The sequence below is a fragment of the Neopelma chrysocephalum genome, unplaced genomic scaffold (genome assembly GCF_003984885.1).
Source record: "Neopelma chrysocephalum unplaced genomic scaffold, ASM398488v2 Primary Assembly neopelma1_24, whole genome shotgun sequence".
NCBI lineage: Eukaryota > Metazoa > Chordata > Aves > Passeriformes > Pipridae > Neopelma > Neopelma chrysocephalum.
This window is the reverse complement of record NW_020897693.1, coordinates 3,284,391-3,302,319: the sequence shown is the minus strand read 5'-3', so window position 1 is coordinate 3,302,319 and position 17,929 is coordinate 3,284,391. Positions and strand designations below refer to the sequence as shown.

The 17,929-nt window shown below is 36.8% G+C and overlaps 1 protein-coding gene across 5 annotated transcripts in view; it reads right to left on the bottom strand.

Annotated features, from left to right (window-relative positions):
- Positions 1–17,929, bottom strand: part of SBF2 (SET binding factor 2) — a 256,955-nt gene that overhangs the window by 130,305 nt on the left and 108,721 nt on the right. For all 5 annotated transcript variants that reach the window (XM_027700345.1, XM_027700310.1, XM_027700327.1 and 2 more), the window contains exons 4-6: positions 6,972–7,085; positions 5,211–5,321; positions 2,828–2,933 (exon numbers count right to left, since the gene is read on the bottom strand). In XM_027700345.1, the coding sequence (XP_027556146.1) occupies positions 2,828–2,933; positions 5,211–5,321; positions 6,972–7,085 (331 nt within the window). The remainder of the gene's footprint in view (positions 1–2,827; positions 2,934–5,210; positions 5,322–6,971; positions 7,086–17,929) is intronic.

Here is a 17,929-nt window from a genome sequence, read left to right as displayed (position 1 = left end):
AATGACAGCTCACCACCTACATGGGAAAGGAACTTTGTGTTATTCTGTAAAGTGTGGTACACTATGGAAACACAAACATTTTCTAATCTGTGTCCTTAGAGATACAAGGCAATTCTACCGTTGTACTATATCCCCAGATACTTAGATATATCTGCTGGGAACGGAGGCACATTTGGGGAAAAAAACCCAAACTGCCCAAAACCCAAAGAAACAAAAAAAACAGTGGTCAAAAATAGGAAGTGGGAAAAGTAGCCTTCTGCAAAGCATTCAAGTAGCTGCTTTAAAAAAAAATCTACCTGCAAACTTACTTGCCTATTCCTTAACTACTATCAGGCCCATTCCCAAGCAACTACTACCATCTTTGTCACACCAAAGAATAGGGAGACACAGGAAGACCATCTACACAAGGCCACTAGACAAGCTCTTCCTAATAGTTCCTATAGTCTTGTAAAAGAGAAAATTCTGCCACAACAGAAAAGAAGGGGTACTGAGACAATTTTTTTTTCTATGAACTTGAATGATCCCCTTCAAAGAAACAGGATGTAAGCCTATAAGTTTGTCTTTGGGAAGATTTGCCAAGTTTTATAACCACATACTTTCTTCAGTCTCTCTCTTCTTCAGGCCAGTTGAAGCATCACTAACCAGAAGAGTGAGCAACGAGCACGTTTTCCTTCCGTTTCTCCCTTTCTCTCCCCCTCCTTCTGCTGATCTTCATATCCTTCTGTGCACTGTAACTGCAAAGGGCCTCTGATAGGCGTGGGCTCACTGACTCATACTTCTTACAAGCCACCAAAAAGCAAGAAAGACAGAACTCCAAACATTTACTGGAAGTCGGGGAAAAAAGGCAGAAGAGCAGCAAAACCACAGAAACCAGACAGCAAAAAGGCTAAAGGAGTATAGAAAAAGAAAGATGAGATGGTAGATAAAGAGTAAATCAGGGGTATAGGTACTGGCAAGTGTATATGAGCTAATATGGAATGACACAAATTCAAAATGTAAAGGTAAAGGATCTTTGATTGGTAGCACAACAGTCTAGGAGTTCTGGTTACAGGACTCTCCAAACTCTTCAGTACTCTGCTACAGTAGATTTAGGGAGTTACATGACATCCATCTGCATGCATTAACCCAGTAATAAAATGTGGTTAATAATATTAACTTAAACCCTATGTGTGTGAAAGAAATTTTAAATTCTCATATGAAAGTTTTACAGTTCATTTTTATACACAATGACAGGAATTTTAAAAAACTTGACTTGCAAAAAACACTCTAAGAAACCATGAGGAAGAGTTGGTCCTCCCTCAGTTTTCTCTTCCACATATTTACATTCCACTCCATCTTTACACAGTTTCCCTGTATAAATCTGATGCTTACAATGACTTTTCAGATTATTTGCCTTTGTTGCCTTCCTCAGACTGATCCAGTGACAAAATGCTACAATCACAATTTACCATACAAAAGCCAAGTGCCACAAGACAGGGCAGTTAACCTACCCAAGCACTAGCTGACAGCCTCACTTTCTTTGACATTTTTGAAACTGTGGATTTATAGCAACTTTCATCTACAAGTGCCTAAAACAAACTGCCTCAACTTAGTTATTACATGCCATACTTACCAAACAAAACATACTGTACTTATGGTACCTCACACCACATTCTATGTCTTCAGAAAAGGGGGAAAGTTGTTGGGCCTACCCACGTTTAAAACATTGCCTGCAATCTGATCAGAGTAATCCTAATGAATCTTGACATGATAAGTCAAGTAAAAACCTCAGGGACTGTGGTGAAGCTAAGTAACATCTATACGCCACGTTAGCCACATTTTTTTAATTTAAACTACTACCAGCAAAATTATAACATTCCTCTTGGAATAATGTTCTTCTTGGAAGGATACAATTAAATCTTCTTAGTAGCAGATGGCTTTGGGCTCATCAGATCTGAGACTGATTTCTGTGACATAAACTCCTCCTGTTCTTCACTACTCTTTTTCTGGTTTCCATCCATTCTTACTGTTCATTTATGAAAAGAATGGATGACCAAAACATATTCTGAGGTCATTTGATTACTTGAGATTAAACATGAGGTCCACAGGTTCAGAAAAGATTATTAATTGTGCCCTTATCCATGGCTGCTACAAGTTTGTGCTTCGAAGTCGCTTTACAAACCAACGGAATGAAGACTAACAGAGCATTAAAATTTAATGAATTTAATGACAGACACGAGATTAGTATTGAGGTACCCAGGCAACAGTGACACAACATTGTAATTGTGATGAACAAGTAAGCATTTGATAAGGATTGTGTTAGATCATCTTCTTGAAAGATAAGGAATAAGAGATAACAACAGAAGTATATGAATTCCACAGTTACCCAAACCTGTACATGGTGTCCTTTCCACTAACCTTTTCAGTTACACCAGCTTCACTACCAACCTCCTTGGTTTTCTTTGGAGTTTGTACAGTACCAAAAGGGGGGGAATCTTTTTACATTAATGCTTTTGTAATTAAATAGAGGCCAGGCTCACTTCTGATCCCAGTACATCTGCAGATATTAGATGGTGGGGTTGGACTAAATGGCTAAAGGTCTCTTCCAACCCAAACTATTCCATGATTCTTTAATACTGGAAATAACTTACCACAGGCAGGATCTACAAAAAGATTCTATGAATGTCTCATTAAGGGATAAAAGCCCTATTAGTCATTTTTTCATTCAAAAGAAATTAATATTTACCATGTAGCTTTCTTGGCACATGATTAGAACTGAATTAGAACAGAAAATACCTCATTCTGTACTTCAAAAAAATATTTTTTTTCAAAGCAGACATACACATACCCAGTTGCTGAAAGAGAAGAGCCACACTGGTGCCTGTAACAGGAAGGCTATCGTGTAGAGGAGTCTGTATCAGTTGTCGGTCTCCAGCTCCCAAAGAAAACAGTTTCTGTAGAAACAATTTTTAAAAAAATTTAATTTAATTTATATAGAATAAACAAGCTGTCATCATACAGATAAGTGATTAATACTGCAAAAATTATCTGTTTTGTATACAGAAATTTAAAGTCCATAAGAATAATTGAATTGACAAAAAGAGATCTGAAATATAATTTGAGAACAGTGATATGTCTCCTTGAATGTATAACATCATGGTGTTTCCCTTGCATTTACACTGAAATAGTTAAATATTTATGGTTTTGAGGGCAGTTAATAGCACATTTCTAATAATACAAAAGGTTTAAAACCCATTTAAATCAGAAAAAATGTATATTATTACTAAATGAATTTCTTTGCTATCTACTGTCTGAATCCATGCACTAACTATGAACATACTTGTGATATGTGGGTATTGAAGAGGACAGTTTTGCTATTCCTGTGTTCCTGCTCTGCACATTAAAATAGAATTAAAACCTCAGTTACCTTTCCAGAACAAGAACATACCTCCCTTGAGGGAGGCAGGAAATGGGAGTGAAAGGAATGCACTGGTGTATCACATCCCAAACAGCATTGTAATTGCAAAATAACCTTGCTTTCCTCTGGGTAAACCCACATGACAGTCAAGCAGTGAGTGATTTCAAGCAGTTACCTCTAAGCACTAACTCCCATGGGCTGGGGGGCATTTCTGTACAAACACTAAGTGTGGTACATCCCCACTCTGTGAGGCAGCAAAGATGTTGAATGTATGAAGGCAGCAAGCTCTAGTTGCTGCACAGCAGGTATTTGAAACCACAATGCTTCCCAGAAAAACCAAACAAGTCCCTGAGCTGAACAGAGATGCTCTTCCTCAGCACACCTGGATGCAGGTCAGTCAAAGTTGATTATTCAATGTGGAGGACACATGAATAACCTGGGAGGCTCCTCGAGGACTTCTGAAAATAAACATCAGAATGTGCCCATTCTAATTCAGACTTAGCCCTAGAAGCCTGAGGCTTAAGAAAGAAAGGAGAAACCTCAATTTCTGATTAAAATGATAGTTTGACCCCAGTTTGAACTGAAAGTGCATGTTATGTGAAGAGAGAAAGCAGAAAGAAGAACAACCAGAGGAATATGACTTTTCTTCCTCTTCTAGCAGAGGAAACAATCATTGAGAAAAGCTGTATTTATGGATGGGGGAAAAAAATTAGAAATAAAAAAGAGGATAGAAGTGGAGCCAGAAGTTCCAAGTGCATCACCAAAACCTGTAATCTGAGGCTCAAATACCATTGAAGAAGAAGGTTTCTGATGAGGAGATACAATCTAATTACTCCCCTTCAAAACCAAAAGGCAGAGAGGTGGCTGCCTGCAGAGCAATAAGGTAGACCTTGACTAAGCTGACAGGACATTCTGACACAACAACACTAAAAGAAATTCCAAAGCAGTCAGGGAAAAACAGAAAAGAATTAGGGATTTGTAGGATTTCAAGACTGTTGAGAATCCATAGGCTGAGTGGAAGCTGTGTATGTACCTGACTTTCAAATGTTGCCATTTGTGTATACAGTTTCCAGGTACATTTCATGATAAGGACCATAATTTCCCAGCAGTGTCACAGCACAAAGTGAAGGCCCAGCACATAAGACCCACCTGGTTTATCAGAAACCCACAAATGTATAGCAATAATTTATATAAAGGAAATCAACACACAAACCTGACTTTCTGCTTACAAAAGGCATAGGTAAAAAGCAGAAAGAAGTGTATTCTCTGGAAAACTTTATTCTTACTTTTGGGCTACCAGCAATATTTAATTATACCTGAGAAAAGCACATTCGAGTTAATTTTTTTTAGCATTTAAAAAAAAATTATGAAAATAAGACATTTAAACAAGTTACTTATGAAACAAACAATGGAGTCCTGAACTTCATCAAGGAGAAGACATGCATAAATGAACTGAAGTGAAGGTTATGTTAAAAAACGGCACAGAAAAAAAGCCTTTAAAAAAATTCCTGTAGCAAGCAGAAATATTCCTGAACACATTACTATTAAAAACTAAACTTACACAAACTACTTGATTTGTTAATGTGCCCTGTAAAAAGCCAACTCAGTGACAAAATTAACCCTTTGACCTTATCCTGGAATGGAATTTTTGCTGTCTTTAGAAGACAGGCCACAGGGAAAGCACTCACAGGCCACAGGGAAAGCACTCAGCTGAACTATGATCTTTTTTTCTTCAAAAATATTTCAAGAATTTATTTTTTGTTTTCTTCATAAATTAAATTAACTGGAAAAATACCCTTTTTTCCCTATTTACCTGAGACCCTCCAGAAGCAGGGACAAGGCATGAGCACAGATTTGCAATGAGAGTCTCCAGTGACACGTTCAGGCTGTCCACATACACGGTGTAGATCAGGCCAAGGCAAGCCTATGAAGGTAGACAAAATACATCAGTCTGCTATAAGGGGAAGGCAGATGTCAAATTATTCAAAGATCTACGTATATAATTTTTAAAACATACGTTCTTCTTAATAGTTATTAATGTAGTAAAGTACTTTCCAACTGAAGCAGAGTAATTTGCTATGGAAGCAATCCTTCATTTAAAAAAATTAGTTTGGCTATTTAGAGGGATTGCATATGCTGGCAGGTGTAGATATACCTATATTTTTAGAGAAATTTTATGTACATTTTTGCTTTGTTTATTACACAAAAAGTGTTTTACTAGAAGTTACTTCTAAAAGTTATAAAAATCAACACAGCTTCAGTGCTTTGAACTCTGTGGATCTAAACCTGACTGGTTTCTAGGGTAGAACACTGATGAATCAATGAGCTTTTGAGGCTCATTTTAAGATTAGTATCAACGTTCAACAATTCCATGTGTTATTTAATTTACATTCTTTATTTTATTATATCGATATAAATATATTTTTGAATTAACAGTATATTAACATTTCAGCATTTCCTTTTTCTTCAATGGATCCAGTTTTGATTGAGAAATCACAGATACAGCTCTAGCATTTTTCCTAATAATTTAATGAAGACCATTCAACATGACATTCTAAGAAGCCTTTGGAAGAAAGGAAATAACTTTGTTCCACAGAATCCTTTTGGTGCCTTTTAACTGCTGTACCTTTGATGAATCAGCAAATATTTTAGTAATTCTCTTCTTAGAAATAATCCCAAGAGTAATTGTTCATAAAACACTTAATTAAACAGCAAAACTCCTTGCCATGGGTTGTTGTAAAATCTGAATGTTAAGAAAGTGGACAAATTATAGAAAAAAATCCACATAACCGACACCTCGGGTTCAGGATGTAATTTAACTATTATTCACACTGAATTAGTAAAGTATTTTGTAGAATTGTTTCTACAGCCAGCCCTATTCTTACATGTTTTGCTTTGCATTTGCTACAGGCCACTATCAGAGAAAAATACTGGGCTACATGGACTTTTAATCTTACTTGGTACTGTCATTCTTAATGTCTGATGACAATTGCTGAATGATTTCCTCCTTTGATCTATAAACTGAACTTTATTTGTTTGTGTTACTATATATTAGCTTAATAAAAACTTAAGCTTTTCATTTATCTCTGATAAGTCATATTTCATCAGCTGAGAGTAATCCAAGATTCTAAATCTCTGTCATGCATCTTAATTTGATCTGGAAGAGGTTTGGACATTTTGCCTTACATATGAAAGAAAACTAGAATGCCACTATTAATTTACCATTATATAGTTAATCAAATATTGTTAATGTCTTGGTTTTACCTGAGCAAGTCTGATTTTGTCCTAATAATTCACTTCATTATACAGTAAACTGAGCCCAGAAAAAGCTCTATCACATCTTCTATATAGTTTTAAAGCTGCCTGAAGGGTAAAAAAGCACTGCTTTAATCTACAGGGGTTACTTACTGCCACAGACATTGAATTATATCTAGTTCAGTCTTAATCAACTTTTGCTTTCAAATTCCCAAATCAACCCTGAGACACTTTAATTCAAAAGTACTGCCACAGCTACTCATTAAGAACAGATCTGTCTGCTGACATATATTATAAATGGCAATTGCAAGTTCTTTACCCGGAAAATTTCTGGATAATCTAGTCTGGACACCAAGACCAGACTTTTAGGAGCGAATACTTCTGCAGGCGGAATTAAACCAGACTCCTCTTCACCTTCAATTTCTTTTGTTCCCTTGAGAGAAGAAACACTTCAATTAATAGGCAGAAAGAAACCTCAAACGTTAGCATTCTTACAGTTCTAGAAAATAACTGCATTATTTGAAACCGGCAATGAAGTCAACTAACAAGAGCACATTCCAGGGGTTGCCTGAACTCCCAGGAAGTTTCTAGATGTAGTTCAACTTACTGAAACTCACCTGGGAAGTCATGCACCAATGTACCTGAAATACAGTTCTCTGAGACAGCAGTTTAACAGGACAATGTTTCACATTAAATACCCCGTTTCACATTTTAGATACTGAAGTAGACCATAGAAAGGATCCTTTCACATCAAAGTGTTAGCTGATTTACAATCAACCATGCTCCAAATACCGAAATCACGTATTTCACAAAAGAATGTTTGGTTGGCCTCCTCATATTAATATAATCCAGTTTCTTTCAGAATTTCCAATAACATTATAGCTAAAATTATCTATAAAGTCATCTCCAGCCTGACCTAGTGAATTTGGAATCTAAAGGAATTTCTTCACAAGAAGACTAGTTCAGATTTCTCAAAAAGATTCCTCACACTTAGGAATCACTAAGGTTAAAAAAAAAAAAAGAGAAAGGCACAGAGCAGATAAACTTGCAGTTGTTCATGGTATTGTGCAAGTCGCTACAACCTCCTTGCCAGCGCTTATTATTCAATCGCAAATAGTTTATTATTATTCATAGCCAACACTAAAGATGTCACCAAATATTTTCATTTTTAAAATTCCACACAATCTTTGAAAAATTCATTAACTGAGTAAGTTTTCAAATGACAGAATGTCTGTGCTTTCCAATTTTTGCATGTAATTCTCTCCACTCCCACACCACCCACCATATTTTTTTTATTTGTTCCTCTGACCGAGCATTCTTCCAAGCAAAAATCACTATATTAATTAGGAATATGAGAGGAATTACTTCCATTTCCATATGACAGCACGAAATATCTGCCTTCTATTTCTGGCATGTTACTAGCCATCGTTTCAGTTTATTAAAAAAAAAAAAGTCCAACATCACTTTTCTATTAAATGGAAGAAATCTGATAGAAATGCCCTTAAGTGCCAGGAATGCTGTGAGTTCGTGAGCTTTATTTCACAACCTCAACTCAGAACGCACAGTTTCTTTAGGTGAACTCTAACCCATGCTCAGCATTCAAGTAAAAGTTACTTAAAAAGAGAGTAATTAAGTTTTAATCAAAATAACTTGGTTGATACAGTATAACATTTTCATACCAAAATAAAATCAATTGGCACAACAGTATATATACACACATGGGAAAACACTTGTCTTTGTATGTTAAATTTACCTCAATGGCAACCAATACATTAGCAATGCATGCATTTAGTCTACTTCACATCTCATTTCTAGGTTAAAATTGTGATGCACAAATTCACAGAGAAACACAATAACTCAGTAGTTGCACATCCCACACATTCATTTATTTTCATCCATTTTAATGCTGACAGGGAGAGAGCTTTTACAGGAATTACAGTTCCCTCCCGCTGCCCCCAAAAGTCCAAGAATTGTTAAATTACCAACAGAAGTTTACTGTATCAATTGCTCTACAGAGAAATTATGAATTCTAGGCATAAAGGCAATAGATTCTGGATATCTGACAAATCGTGGACCCTGAAATTAGGAAAAATGAAATTAAAACACATTCCACATTACTAAAGGCAAGGGAACATGGAAGCTCCTCTATATTCACATGGTACTGAGATAATGAAAACTCAGGTTGCATAGACAGGGAGGAGTTTCTATAAAAGACCATTTTCATAAAAATCTACTCAACTTCAGGTCAAGTCTTGAATTAATTCATAACTAGATTTAATTTAAAACTTTCAGGGCACAACAGCAGCACAATATTAATTGATAGATCTTTTACAGTATAAAGTCACTCTCTCTTACTTCATAGATTTACAGAACATGCAGTGTGACTGGCCATATTTCTTCCCCAGCTCAACGTTCTGACAGGCACGCAGGCACATTATTAGGAGTCAGTAGACTAAGTAGATAATCATTTCAAACACATGACTTTTAACCTACTTTTCAAGCAAAGTATTAACAGCACAAGCATTATGTAGCAATACTAATTACAAAGCAGTAAAGCCACAAACGTAATTCTCTCTATTTCCACTTCTGCTCAGACCCATGCACATTTCATCTTTCTTTATCCCTTTGCTCATCCAAGGAAAAAATATTCTCTAATAAAAATTAACAAAATAAAGGAGTTGTTTATGTCTTTTTTTTCCACAATAACTTTTTATTTTATAAATGTAGCCTTCAGTTTACAACTTAGTTCAGAGTAAATGGATGTTGAGGAAAACCTTGCTAAAAATACATAGACTGAAAGATGAATTTAAATTACAGACTCACAGAACCACAGAACCATTTAGGTTGGAAAAGACCTCCAAGATCAATCTTTGAGAATCACCACTTTGTCAACTAAAGCATGGCACTAAGTATCACGTCCAATTGTTTCTTGAGCACTTCCAGGTACACTGACTCCACCACCACCCTGGGCAGCCCATTCCAATGTTTAACAACCCCTTCCATGAAGAAATTCTTCCTGATGTCCAACTTGAAGCTTCCCTAGCACAGCTTGAGGCCAACTCCTCTTGTCCTGTCGCTGTCGCTTGGGAGAAGAGCCTGACTCCCACCTGGCTACATCCTCCTTTCAGGTAGCTGTAGAGAGCAATAAGGTCCCCCTGAGCCTCCTTTTCTCCAGGGTGAATATCCCCAGCTCCCTCAGCCACTCCTCACAGGACTTATTCTCTAGAATCTTCACCAGCTTCATTGCCCTTGTCTGGATGTGAACTGGTTAATTAAGAAGTAAAATATTGCTAGTTTCTTTTTCTTTTTTTTGTTTTTAATCTAGTTGATTACTATAGTTTTCCTTTTGCGCTTTTACTGGTTGGAAGAAGATGACAATGGTATTTGGTTTAATGCTATGGGGCTTCCCTGATAGCTCTCATCTATATTGCTGACTATTGCTGCCTGCATCCCACCATAGAACAGATATAGAATGTTCTTAATTTCAACTAAATATTGAAAGAGATTCCTTTCTTTTTCTATTTTTCTGTTTTTATTTGTACAAAAAGGCAGACTTTGAAGACAGCTGAGATTAGAAAAATGTACCACTAGAGTGCAAAACAGTTTATTGTATAGGTAGGATATGGTTGAGGATATATCATAAGTTTAAACAGAAAACCTTATCTGGCTTTCAGCAGAGTGTTTGATTTGTTTACTTGCCCTCTTTTTTCCCCTCTCTTTTTCTGCATAAATAATATATGATAAACAAACTCAGAAAATGGTGAAACTTCTTTTGAAGGACATATGATGCAACTTCATTTTGCTCAACTTGTTTGCTATAGCTATAAAGTGGCCTCTTAAGAGACTGGCCAAAAAATGTGTGTGTTTGTGCGTTCTGTACATTTAAAGTAGACCAATATATACTTAAACTCAATTGCTTTCATGTATTTTAACAAATGTTCACACCCACAGCTACACTAGAATATATATACAACTGCTTAATTGGTGTCCTTTGGCTTTAAAAGTCCCTCCACATTTATAAACAAGTGTAAAGCTGGGCACAGTTTGCACATTTTATCAAGTAACAAGATAAGATTTTGAAAGCTTGATATTAGAAGAAAAATTATAAAACAAAGGATAATTTTAATAATAAAATACGGCATATTTTCCTCAAATAAATGGGTGTCAGCCAAGAGCAAAAAACTTTCTTAAAACTGAGATGTATATTAAATATTTTCTTCTTATGCTACACACAGGGTCCTGTGGAAAAATGATTTACACACTGTAATGGAGCAAGTGTTGAGCAGTCACACATCTCTCCAGTTCCGTACCTGTGCCCATCTGTTCTGGGAGATGTTACAGGGAATGCAACGAACACTGCAAATCTATGATATTAGGCAATGCAGAGTGCACAGGCTTAGCTTAACAACATATGATTGATACCATTTCAAAACTTCACCACAGTCTCAAGTTAAAATATTTGTGGATTACTTGATGCCTTACGAAGGTTGACCCCGCACTCCAAGTTTTCCCCCAGGTGGCAGTGGACTACGAAACATCTTTCTGCTTCCCACCCACCCACTTCCATAAAAGCCATTGCAAGTACAAGATCTCTCCTGTCAGTCACATTTGGCTGACACTCGATGTGCTTTCATGTTGCATGTGGTAAAACAGCACATAAACAGACATTTTCATGTAAGTCTCAGTTTGTGCTTAAGAAATTATGTTAAAACTTTTAGAAGAAAAAAGTGACTGATTTTGTGCTACTTCAGTGAAAAACTGCAACTCATGTGACAGCCAAGAAAACTTTACTCATATTAAACTTATCATTTTTTATTTAACAGAGATATTAATTGCTGTGGTGTAGCCTTCAAAATTTCAGGCTTCCTCTTGAACTTTAATAAATCTGATTTTGCCACAGCAATCATATTATTTAAACATGTCAGCTCTGCTTCCAGATGCTGGCATTTAACTTAAAAATAACAATGTAGCCAAAATCTACATTAAAAACTAATGTAAATTTTTTAAGATGAAAATGACCTACCAACAGAGCCCAAAAAAATTCTCACTACTCCTGAATGTAGCTGGTGTTAAGGGACTTAGACAGCTTGAGAACACATTAAAATCACAGAATCATAGAATGGCCTGGGTTGGAAGAGGCCTTAAGAGTCGTCTAGTTCCAACCCCTCTGCCATGGGCACGGACACCTTTCACCAGTCCAGGTTGTTCAAAGCCTCATCCAGCCTTGCCTTGAACACTTCCAGGGATGGGTCAGCATTTGCTCCATCAACATGCAGCTGAATTACATACAAACCATAACCATCCTTATTCTCCCATCTTTTCATCCCCATCTCCAGACCCTGGAGACGGCCATCTTCATACTTGAACACATATGCCCAAATTTGCCATTGAGCAAACCTCCAACACTGAAGGCTCCTAGATAAAGCAACTCTGACCTGTTAGCAAACTCCCCAAGACTATCAGTGGTCTATCCAGTCTTCACTTACTGGCTCTGCCTCCACTATGTCCCTCTGGGTCCTTGAACTCCCTTTGTCAGAGATGCCACTCACATTCAGACAGGAGGACAAGCCAGGAATGTTGACCCTACATCTCCATTCCAGGGGAATATGCTACTGAAGCCAGTGCAATTTCGTTCTGACTAATGTTGCGTGGAGAAAAATTAGGTTTATCTTCATGTCAGAGGAAGGCAAATCAATTTAAACTGAGGAACTAGTAGAAAAGTCAGAAAACACAAAGCATTAGATGCAGCTTTACTGTTCTGAAGCTGACTGGCATTATTTGAAACTCAAAGGAAATCAAATGTGAACAGAAAATGAAATTAGAACTGTACTTTCATTCAGCCCCAGAAAGAGAACAAACATCTTTCATTACAAAACTTGCACTCTAGTACTTCATTATGTCAAAAACAGTTTGCCCTATGCAAAATTTTGCATTGAAACTATGCCAAGTTCAGCAGGCCTGTTGTTTTTCTACTAACTGCCCAGCAAAGATTTAGAGACCATGCATGATTTCTTATTTTAAGAAAAATTATTTGAAGTTTACTTTAGTAATCTTATGCCAATTGCTCATTTGGGACAGATCCCTTTCTCCTCATGTGACTTGGTCTCTGCTGGTCTTACTTGCAGCCAAATACACTCTTAGCTGGTTTATTAACAATCAAAGGCCAAAAAACATTCAGCATCAATTAATTTTATTTACTTTCCAGATTATAAAAATGCATGTATCCAATAAATTCTAACACATGTATGAAAGTTAAAATAAACTTAGCTGAGTGCTTCCAGAAGACAAATCTGCACCCTGCCTACAATATGCTATATTGAACTAAAACCACAGGTGAACATATCTGTTTCATGGCTTGTCTACACACTCAGAGTCATAACACTGCAGCTAAACTTATACTGGAAAAATTAAACCAGCATAAAAGCCATTATCTTGATTTAATAATTTCAAAATGGGACAATAAACTGTAGTAATGCACAGTAGGCAGTCTATCAACTAAAAACGATAAGGATCAAAGATAGAAAACTATGTGAAGATCAGAACTTCTCAAATAGAGCAACCTCAAGTCGCTATTGCAGACCAGCTCGCTCACTCCCTAAAAATTAGTGACACTTCAGAGTACATACTAAGTCATAATAAGTCATAATAAGGAGTTTGCAATGCACCTTCCAGCATTACACAAAATTGACACCACCACCATCTATTAGATGTTTACCATTCAATGCACCTCACTTTGAAAACTCCAGAAGGTGCTGATATTCATTATTATCTAAATACATCGAAAGAACTTAGGAACAAAAGTAACCTCATACCCACACTCTCCCCCTTTCAGTCCAGCTTTCACAGCCATCGGCCAAAGCATCCCTCTGGAGGAGGCCATTAGGATGTCCAGCCCCAGAAGACCTGGGAAGTCCCTGCAAATGCTGAAATTCCATGGGCAATAATCAATAGCATTCGGTAACTGCTTTTAACATGTTAACCTTAGCACTGAGGAATTCCAAGAACTACAGCACCAAGTCCTTAGCAAGAACATGGACATAACTTCAGAGCTTGGAGTTTACTAAATCTTCCTGAATTTACCCAAAGGCAGCAAACTTGATCCATGAATTCCACCCTTTCAAGCTTTACACACTAAACTGAGAAGACTGCAGAGATCTACGAAACATAAGCAGAACAAATGACAAAACTCAAATTAACTGAAGAAAGCTGGTAATTCGTACCCTGTTTTAATTCAGCATAATGGTTTTTAAATAATATAGAACAGTATATGTAGAAGTACACCAAGGCAAAATTTTACACACACAGATTATTGGTTTGTTTAATTAAGACCCAGTTAATTCCTTTAAATTACATATGGGGAAATGTATTAAAAAGACTTCCAATGAATTGCTGAACTAGTATTACTGCTGTTTGAAAGTCAGATGAATTATCTGAACTCTACTGACAAAGAAATGTCTCTGCTTAAAAGACATCTCCTCGTCCTGTGGGCTGAGACTTGGGGCTGCTATATAGACACGGTGCAGGAGTTAAGAGGAAAAGGTGACCTTTCCCCAACACAGGTTTTTGTACCCTGCAACAGCATGAGTTCAAACTGGGGATGTGTGTGTGAAGGCACGAGCCAGAGGATAAACAAGACAGGAGAAATTATTGCCAGAGTTATTAGGAAGATGGAAATATGCTTTCCTTTGTACAGCTGTTCTTAACTTTAAATTCTGGTCTAAAGAGGACCTTAAATGTATAAAAGGACATTAAAATACAAGTCTGTTTCTTATATAGAACATTATCTGCAGCCTTCTGTTTATGCCACCATAGAAAGGAAATAAGGCATTACTTAAATCCCTCTATGATTTCATACCAGCCATTTTTCAGTAGGTTCAGAAAGATGATGATGCAATATACCAAACACTATTTTTTAAATCGGGTTTTTTTAACACAAATTGTGATTTTGGGGCATTGACTGTAAAAAGTAATTCTCTGAATAAATTTAACATTTGGTATATTCACAAAAACTTCAACTTAAGAATAACATGCTAATCTAATATCCAGAGGGGAGTCAGATTTCACGCACAAAATGGGTACAACTGAACTGAGGGTTCTCATCCTCTGCCAAAAACCAAACATCAGTGACTCATGGAGCAGCATATGCTTGAGCACAGCAGGATCACCAACTCTCCAGTCCAAGCAGAAAAATTATAACTTTATGAAGCAAAGTCATTTTGTTGGCAGTTTTTCCCTTGACTCAGGAAATATCTGTGAATGTTGTGAATCTGCCATTTTATGGTTTGGGATTTTTACAAGTTCTTTTTCCTCTTTTTGCAGGGGAGGGCAGACAGAGGAAGACAATGTGAATGGCAGGAAGCAGGAGACTTGTGAATTATTACTTATGTCCATTTTCCAGAATGATATATTTAATCTTACTAACTTTGTGATCACAATGTTTTAACATACATACGCTTAAGACAACACACAAGAATGATACAATCTTATAATGGGATTGTTATAAACAAATGTTTGGGGGTTTGTGCTGATCTCGTCGAGCAGATTTGCTGTAATGCAAGAAATGCAGTTGCACAGGCTCAATTACTGGTATAAATCATTCTCTAATTTGTTGATGGTGGGGTTGGGAAGAGAGGGCAAATTTCTTTCCAAGTGCGAAGCGATGTACAAATTGACCATTAAGTTCCCAAATTATGCGAGTCAACATTTTTTAAAAAGATTCTATCTGTGGTGCCCTTCCAAGCATTGTCAGTATAAATTCTAACTGCGCAACTGGTAAGAAGCACAGCTGAGGTCAGTAGAAGTATCTGCTGAGTCAAAAGCATTAAATCAAGTCTTTGTCTTCTAAGTGGCAACATCCAGAAACTGCTGTTAGAAATAAGTGCCTCAATTTAGCAAGCAGTGTGTACACCACACAGAACTACACATACTAATAAATTAACGTATGCATGTGTGTGTATACATATATGCTTCTTTGTCTTGTTTCTTTTGATGACTAATAAAGCTACAAACAGTGTTTTATGGGTGTATATATAAGTTATGATTCTTCTCAATACCCACTGGTTGCTCAGCAGCTTCTGGCTTCAGTTGCCAGAAAAATAAACTGGCTAGACAGGACAAGGTTTTCTCCAAAACAATGACATTTCAAGTGGATTTCAAACCAATGAAATTTGAAGTCCACAGAAATGATCAAAATACAGCAATGGGACACGACACAACTCCACATCCATCCCCACTCCCCTAGCACCCCGAAAAAAACCTCAACCAGCTTTCAAGGCACCGTGAGGGAAGAGAAAATAGAGATGTTTCAACTTACTCTCCTCCTGCAGATACATGCAAGTCAATACTGCATCCAGTTCTATTTGCTAGAGCATCTAAACAGCACCTTAAGCCAGACAGCAACATGGATAAGACAAAGCATGTGCTGAAAACAAAAAAAGCTGGAAGGAGAAACCAGTTCTGTATTTCAGATTTCTTTACACTCAAGTAAGAACTTGAGGTGGGAGAGAAATCTTGCACATAGAACTGCTCTGCAACACGCTAGAGATGCCTTTAAATGACACCAGCTTTACCATTTTTCATTCAGTATTAGACTGCCCCTACCAGTGCACCCACATTCCGAAATTTAGACTGCTGTTAAGGTCAAACTTTTTAAACCCAGATGTATAGGGAACATAACCTTATACAGCTTTAGCAAATGTTGCTGGGACAATTAAGTGAGACTAGCATCATAAAACAGAACAATTCATGAAGGATTATATGGCAAAGCTGTATCACCTGAAATCACATAGCACCAAGTGAGTTCTATTCCCCTATTTAATGGAATATCCTGTGTGCATCTTCCTCGTGAGCACAGATAGGGAGAATTAACCAAACTAAAGGTAACATCAATCCTTTTTATATATTACCACAACTTTATGAGAGTTGATTGCTAATCAAACTGACCAGCACCCATGCAGATAATAAGCTCTGGGTCACTTCATCACTATGATTCATAGACACCAACTAATAAAACAACATTTTATTTTCTATCCAGGAGTACAAAGTTGAAAATAGGCCATCAGCTGACACCTAGAGCCTGTGCTTTCCTCTGAAAAACTTGTTATGACATGCAACTGCCAAGAGATTAAACTGAATCCAGGGCTTGCAGAAATAGCCTTTCAGGGAGGGTATCTTTTTCCTGCAGACTATATAGCTTTTACAGTTGCTACCTTAATCTTGCACCCTAGGTTATCATGGGTATCAACTAGGTATTCCATGTGAGTACAAACTCCTTACTTTTCAGGTGGCATTTATTTACAAATCATCTTGTAACAAACAATTGAAGCAGGAATGAAGGGAATCAAAGCTACAGAAGGAGTCTTCTCAGACCCCATTGTGTCTAAAAGGTTCTTGTATTATTATGCAGAAGGCTCAAAAAAGGTTTGATTGCTCTCTTCTAGCATTCACCAGCGAAGAAATCAGTTTGTTTTCAATTCCCACTTTAATTAACCACAGAAACTTCCAAGTGGTTGACTTCACTCTTTTTGTGAAGATGATTCTGCCAAGCCAAATATCTGATCTGCTCTGGCTGAATTCCGACCAGTCTCGTGTATCAGCAAGGTTCACCTGGTGAAACCTACTGGGAAAGAAGTGGTTCTGTGGGGGTTTTTTTGAAATTTAATCTTACTTTTGTCTTAGCAAGTTATATCATTCGGTTAAAAAAAAAGAATGAACTGTATTTAACTGTGAAAAGTACTGCCCATATTTCATTTCAAGTCCTGTACCCTATGTTTCATGGACTGTTTAATGAGGCATGAATCTGAATGGTTAAATCAATATTACTGTCATAGTCCAATGCTTCACAAGCTTATGTTTCATTACAGATTGTACATGTGCTGAATTCTTGCCTAATGACCATGTAACAGGGCACGTTCAATTATTCTCTTTGGGTTTCAGAAAGAAACAGGAAGTTTGGCTATAAACAATGCAGTCATAGAATAAATTTCACCACAGCAAGTTCATCTGAAAAATATGCATTCTTTACAACACAGCCAGGAATGGCATTATGAGAACCAACATCCTGCTGCACTCAGTTTTTTATTGTTTTTTTTTTTTTAACTTTGGGTTTTTTTGTATTAATACTTAGGCAATATAAGAAAAAAAATCCCTTTTAGTTAATACTGGATGTTTTGTGATGACCATTACTTCAAAGATGTGCACAGGGAATCAAAAGCAGCTGCTAGAAACCACAGGATAAATAACAAGTTTGCAAAATTTAGTATATGTTATGAAATACAT